This window comes from Rutilus rutilus (genome assembly GCF_951802725.1).
Source record: "Rutilus rutilus genome assembly, chromosome: 8".
Classification (NCBI taxonomy): Eukaryota; Metazoa; Chordata; class Actinopteri; order Cypriniformes; family Leuciscidae; genus Rutilus; species Rutilus rutilus.
Window position 1 is genome coordinate 22,501,057 of NC_140222.1, and position 7,281 is coordinate 22,508,337.

At 38.8% G+C, this 7,281-nt stretch overlaps 1 protein-coding gene across 1 annotated transcript; it reads left to right on the forward strand.

Moving 5' to 3' along the window:
* Nucleotides 1–742: 742 nt before the first annotated feature.
* On the forward strand, nt 743–5,044 carry LOC311294719 (keratin, type I cytoskeletal 19-like). Its single transcript, XM_084415736.1, has 8 exons — nt 743–1,191; nt 1,594–1,676; nt 2,061–2,217; nt 3,024–3,188; nt 3,277–3,402; nt 4,307–4,527; nt 4,628–4,677; nt 4,818–5,044. Exons 1-8 carry the CDS (start codon nt 790–792, stop codon nt 4,919–4,921), a joined length of 1,308 nt encoding a protein of 435 aa, XP_084271862.1. The 5' UTR covers nt 743–789; the 3' UTR covers nt 4,922–5,044.
* Nucleotides 5,045–7,281: the final 2,237 nt, after the last annotated feature.

Consider the following 7,281-nt stretch of genomic DNA (forward strand, 5'->3'; position numbering starts at 1 on the left):
GATCATTTCAGATGAGATTGAAAAAAATGTATCGCTAGGTTTTCTCAGAGGAGGGCTATGATAGAAATGTGCATGTCCATCTTGAACATAATCAGAATTATCAGCTAATAAGGGTAAATCTCCATACTCTGGTGCACTGGAGGGAGCATCTGAGTGGTTTCCACAGTTGTACCTTGACAGACTGTAGAAAAGTCTGATGGAATCACGAATCACGATCATGTTCTGATATCAAAGATACGCGAAGTGCAACTTGTATGAAGTTGTATGAAGCCTTTGCAATATTTTGCTTTTATATATTTTGTATATATTTTATAGTTTTCACATGATTTGATATAATTGTATTGATTAGTTTGTTAAATTCACATACTTTATGTGTTTGATTATTGTCTTATATTTAATATAGTAGCCTATATCTTAAGTTTAAACCACTCAAGTGGACATCTGAAGATCTCTTTGAAAAATGTGTAAAAAAAAAAAAAAAAAAAAAATTCTTGTTTTTCATGCCCTAAGAGCAATAAAAACACATAGGAAAAAAAATCCTGAATGAGGTTATCATAATTCATGCATGAAAGTGTTAATGTAATATTAATAAAATCATGTCGACCAGGTTAAACGTGCACAGCCTGTACAGTGTACACACCTGTTTAATTGTTTTCCGATAATCATTATCATAAGCTGATATAACCCCACCCCTTGGTCAAAATGTATAAAAGATCCACAGCTCTCCGAAACCATTAAGCAGCTGTCAGAGGTATCCAACAAAGCGCTGAGGCAACAGGAACGGAAACCATGGCTCAGTTTACGGAGTATATTTCCCGCGAGAAAATGTTCACCTCACTCTCTCTCAGCGGTGGATACCCCAAGCGCATCGCCGTCGGTCATGCGCCAAGTGTCTACGGAGGTGCGGGGGGCTCCAACGTGCGCGTCTCTTACGCACAGAGCAACAAGAGCGATTTCGACCTGGGCAGCGCGTTTGGCGGGGTTGACAATGGCCTCGGTACGGCTTTCAGCGAAAGGTTAACCATGCAGAACCTCAACGACCGTCTGGCCACTTACCTGGAGAAAGTGTGCTCCCTGGAGAAAGCCAACACGCAGCGGGAGCGCCAGATCCGGGAGTGGTACGAGAAGAAAACCCCTATCTCCAGAGATTACAGCCACCAATGCGCCACCATTGAAGATCTGCGCAAAAAAGTGAGTCATTTTACATTATAGAGTTATATATTTTAGTTTATCTAGTGTGGAATAAGTTATCATATAACTTAATGATAATAACTCTGCAGAGTTCTTATCAAAAGGAAGATATCCGAATTAACTTTACGATTTACATATTTTAGAATTTATATGATTATATAATATATATAAATCACTATATCTAATAATCAATTCTTAAATGATCAGAGAACATAAAAAGTAGTCTATTGATAAAAAGTAATATATTAATATAGTATCTGACATTCCAGAATATGTAATCTGACTGTATATATACACACACATGTATGTATAAATAAATCTTAATATTGTGCCAATGCAAAATGCTTGGTTTACCTTCATGAGCTGTATTTAAGTCTCAATTCTTCATCTGTTTGTCTTCAGATCTTAATCGCCAGACAGGACAAAGCCAGAATCATGCTTCAGATCGACAATGCCAAACTGACAGCCGAGGACTTCAGAGTCAAGTAAGTATATGCAAAAACCTTTACCTTCAAATTCCCTTCTTTAAAATCTCTTTTCATGAAGTTGGTATTGATTTTAATATCATATCCCATACTGGTTAATAAAACTTACTAGAATTTCCATGCTGAAAAAACATCTAATTAAACCAGCACACCAATCTAAGATGCTTTTTTCCTCAGCAGGATTTCCCCTTTTTTATGGTAAATGGACTGCATTTATATAGCACTTTCACAGACCTATGGCCACCAAAGCACTTTACATAGCCTCACATTCATCCATTCACACACCGACATTTTTTGTGAGTTTGTTAATGTCACAGCCAAAGTTTTAACGTTTCAGTTCATCTGAATTCCCATCCTAACCATTGCTATTCTTGGCGGCTTCAGGTTCGAGAGTGAGTTGGCCATGCGCCGGTATGTGGAGGCCGACATCGCTACCCTGAGGAAGTTTCTGGATAACCTCACCATAATTCGATCAGATCTCGAGATGCAGATCGAGGGTCTGAAAGAGGAGCTTGTTTACCTGAAGAAGAACCATTCAGAGGTGAGATCAAAAAACAATTTTGGCCCTCCAGGTAGGACAAACCTAGTGGAGCAAAGCAAGATTTTTACCCAATAATCCACCAGGCCAATAATCTTCTCTAATTTTATACATTTAATACATTTTAATCTTCCCTAATTTGATACATTAGGCTCTATTAGCAATGTTAATCCTGTAATTACTATAACCTGAAGCCATGTATTTCTTTGTACTATGTTCAAAGCCTAAAGGTGTGGTCATATTTCTACCATTGTTTGGCGAAATCCAGTAATTCTAGTAGAAATCTGCACAATTGAGAGTTTTGTATCATGTTGGCCACGTGAGTTCATCGCACTGACCAACAGAAAGCTGCTTGTTTTTAAAGTGAAAGAGTATATTGTGAGCAGCGATTCATTCAATCGCTATGCTTTAGACAACAGACCTTTTTTTGCCTACAAAATTATGCTAATTCTGTAGTCACTCAAGCGAATTTTCAGTGAAAATTTACCTTCAAAAGACAGGTCCATGGTCCATCAATAATGTATAATGTAGAGATGGATGAAGTACAACTCACACAGAAGTCACTTTCAAACCAATGTGCATGACCCAAGTTGGAAACCAAGAGCAAACCTTTTTTTTTCAACCTTTTGCACACATTCCTATTGGAATGACTGATTTCATTTTAATTCATAAAATTTAGCTGAGTGACCACACCTTAAAAGTTAAAATTACACACAAATCCATCGCCAACAATAGCGATTCCCACTTTTCAATCCATTCTCTAAAAAATGCAATGTATTAAAAACGACATGTATATCATTTATCTGTAGGACGTCGCAGCTCTTCGTGCTCAAATGTCCTCCAGCAGCGTAAATGTGGAGGTTGACTCCGCACCTCAGCAAGACCTGGCCCGCATCATGGAGGAGATCCGTCATAAGTATGAAGGCATCATCAAGAAGAACCACAGAGAAATGGAGACCTGGTACAAGGGCAAAGTAAGAGCTCATTGTTATTAATCCAGTCTGCGATAGCCAACCCGTACACAGTCAGCTAGATGTTGACCTCAAACCTCTTTCCCCGCAGTTCGACGAACTGAACAAGACGGTCACCACCAGACAAGAAGAATTCTCAGTGTCCCGCAGTGAAGTCAACGAGATCAGGAGAACACTGCAGAACCAGGAGATCGAACTACAGTCGCAACATAGAATGGTAAAAGTCTCTCTTTGTCTTTCAAATGTGTACCATCTTTAATTAAACATTCAACCACTAGGGGGAGCTTTATTTGATCTAATATACATAGCAACACCCCTAATTACATAGACAGTATATAAACTGGACACAGCAACCCCATAGGTTTCAACGGAGAAAAGTGAAGCAAATTAGAAGCACTCACTTCCTGATGGCTGAGCGAACTGCACAGACTCAAACTGAGCTTGAAGGCATGGATGTGACTTGAGCAGCCTGTCTGACAGTTGTAAGTCTTCTAGGAGCTGTGCCAAGAGAAATCTGAATCATTCCCTTCCGAATCTTGCAGAGACGGAGAGCGTGAGTAGGAGCTGTCCATGAGCTAGGAGCAGGAGCAACTATGGGCTTCTCCCTCGACTTTATGCCTCCACGTCACCCCAATTGACTGCGAGCTTCTCCTCCTGTCTATACGGTAATTTCCAGAGTCACGTGGTTATGACGCAATCGTTAACCTGTCTTTACAAAAACTGCTTCTACGGGGCCATAACGTAAGATACAAGGTAATGGAGCCTTTTATACATAGTCGTGTTTCTTTAGAAATAAATAATGGACAATTGGAGTTTTTAAACGCCTCAGATGTAAAGTTATTCGCTGTCAAAGTGAGGCCAAAATGAATGGGAGTCAATGGAATGCTAACAGCAGGTGATGGCTTGTTAGCCAATGGCGGCCCCCGGGGGTGGTACGGTTTTCAAGCGCTGGATTAGACCCCCTGCCTAATCATCCTATGCTCAAATGTCTACTAGCTTCGATAAATAATATAAAAAAAGAAAACATTTCCTACCAGCTGCCTCTAGAGGGAGCAATTTGCACAATTTAATATGCATAGTCCCGCCCCCTAACTGTTCTTCTACGCTTTATGCCATTACAGAAAGCGGCTCTTGACGGCTCACTGGGAGAGACGGAGTCACGCAACAGCCTCAAGCTCAACCAGTTGCAGGTTGTCATTAACGGTCTGGCGACAGAGCTTTCTCGGTTGCGAACTGACATTGAAAGACAGGGCACTGACTACAAACTGCTTCTGGACATCAAGATCAGACTAGAGCTGGAGATCGCCGAGTACAGGAGACTTCTGGAAGGACAGGACATTCAGTAAGACTGATAAAGATATATAAATAAAACAAATTAACCATATTGTCTTTCTAAAGATCACAAGAGTTGTATGAAATTTAATAAACTTTTTTTGTTACAGGAGACAGATAATCAAAGTTGTAGAGGTTGTAGCTCCTCCTCCCCCCAAACGTAAGTGTTTTTTGTTTTAAATTGAGAAAAAAAAAAAATCTTTTTAAAAAGCGATATACATTGCATATAATAAAGTATTATATTTTAAAATATTATTATATATTAAAGTAATAGTTTTTTTCTTCATTTTTCTTCTCCAGATGAACCTGTGGTGACCAAGCGCATTCGTGCCATATATAAAGAGGTAGTTGATGGGAAGGTTGTTTCTCGCACAGAGGACGTTGACGAAGTCTTGAATAAGTAAAAACCACATCAACGAGATCCATAAAGTCAGCATGAATTAAATTCAATTCAATAAATTATCCCTGTTCAACACCTCATGTGAAATCCTAAGAAAAATGAAATAAAAAAGACAAGCTGCGAAATTAAATGTGTTTGTAATTTCATTCTTGGATGATTGGAAGGTCGATGTTTATCACAAACAACACTGAAAAAAGGAGTTTGAGCTGTATTATATTTGATTTGACGTGTCACAAGCGCCAAAAGACGAGTCAGCTTATTTAAGCACAATTTCAAAGTTTACGCCAGTAAGAAACAAAACATTCTGTACAAAAGACGTACTTGCTCTCTCACAGACATACAAACACAACTGTGTGTATATACAAACATGACATACAATTTCCTCTGTACTTTTAAAACAAAAATAACCACAGTTATCTTTTCAGAACACTTTTAATATATAACATTGTATTTACAAATATTTCACATATGACACTATGTAGTTAAGAGCCCCCCCACAGGTGTCCGTATTTGACAAAATGTTCAACATAAATAATTAAACAACATATTTTTCCCCATCACACAATAACAGTATAAATTCTACAGTAGCACAGCTGACTACCACAGTCAGTTGCAAAGTGCTGTCCTTTTTTCGTTCGTTTTTTCCTTAAATACAAAAATACCACCACTTCCGACGCAACGCCGGTAGTAAATTTCTAGCTGCTGCGCTATAACGACGTACACTGAAGCAAAATCAGCTCACATTCAAAACGGTGGGCGGGATTGGTCCTTGACGCCAAATCGTTTGCGCAATGGCACCGCAAAACATCGTACGGGGGGGAAATGTTCGCAAACAATTAAGATGGTGTCGCATTAAAAACGTTTTGCTCTTCAGAATGAGAACTTCATGTTTTGCAAACTAAAATCTCATGTTAAATTCATTGATCATTAAGCATTTGTAAAATGTTGCACTTATGGTGAATAAAACGCTAAAGTGGCCAATGTGTTCTGTAAATGCCATCATCTCTACAGCCATAGCAAGTACTAAATTAACTATGACCACCTTACGAGTATATTGCATGTAATAGCTAACGGATAACTAGTTAGAGAAGAGGAGATATGGATAAGCATAAATAATGATTAGCAGAATTTGAACCTGTATCTTCAGAGAGGGGAGCAGATATTACTACTCATCAAAGAACACAATTATTCATACAGGGCGAACAATTTCAATCTGAAGGTACTCGGCTTCTTACAGTTGAAGTTCAAATTTTGATTGTAAACATGGAAGAAAATTGGTATTCGAGACTATGTGACGATCTTTATGCTGACCTAAATCGTACGTTAAACGATTAATCTGCGTACATACTTACCAACTGAGTATCCAGTTTCCGCCACGAAGCTAATGTGAAATTCACAGCTTTAATTTCTAAATAAAACACTGCAAAGATCCGGCAAACGTGGATCTGAGAGCAGAACAGCTGCCTGATGCATATTTAACGATACAAACGTCAGGCGTTTTACGCACTATACGTAGCCTTGCAATAAATAGCGATTAGCCAAAGCGACGCACCAATTGGTTTTAGAGGCAAACAGCTGTGAAATTTTAGCCTGGTTCTACCAGACTCTCGTACATTTCATTTGTACAGAGAGTCTGGCCTCTCTCCATTGACAAGCGTTAACTTCCAAAAAAAAAACAAAAAAAAACAAAACGTTAACTTCCTTGTAGGCGGGTACTCTGTTGAAGTTTAAAACTATTGGATCTGACCAGAGTCACTCTGGATCTGCCATAACCAATTGCTAACGTTTGGTTGTGACGTATGTCAACTCAAACTAGCGCACAATCTCAACGTCATCGTTCTCAGCCACTCCCTCTGTTCGCTGATTGGACCGGTTGAAAATTGATCGGAGAAAACCAAAGAATACACCACAATCCCAGACGGAGTTACTGAAGGAAAATGAAATTGAGCGGAAGTACGTAGGAGGGCGGAGCCAGGCTAGTGCAATTTGGCAGCAGGACACATCTTCACCATGGCTCATTTTCAACACAGCTGTTGCCTGATAATTTCACTAAATTTAGAACGAACCGTAATGATACCATGGAAACTGTAGCCTATTGACTGTATCGAAAGTACTTTACGCAAGTCTAAAGTACCTTGCGAATGACCTCAAAATCTTCAGGGTAAAAACGAATGAAAGTGTATCAATAAAAGCTTCATCGATTGACTGCTTTTGTTTGACGATTAAAAAAAAAAAAAAATTGACGTTAACGATTTAAACTCGTTTTAAACGTTAAAACAAAACAGTCACGGTCAAGGAAAAAAAAAAGATAATGGGGTGAGCACCTGTTGCTTTTCAGTCAACTGTTAAAAAAACCAACTCAAA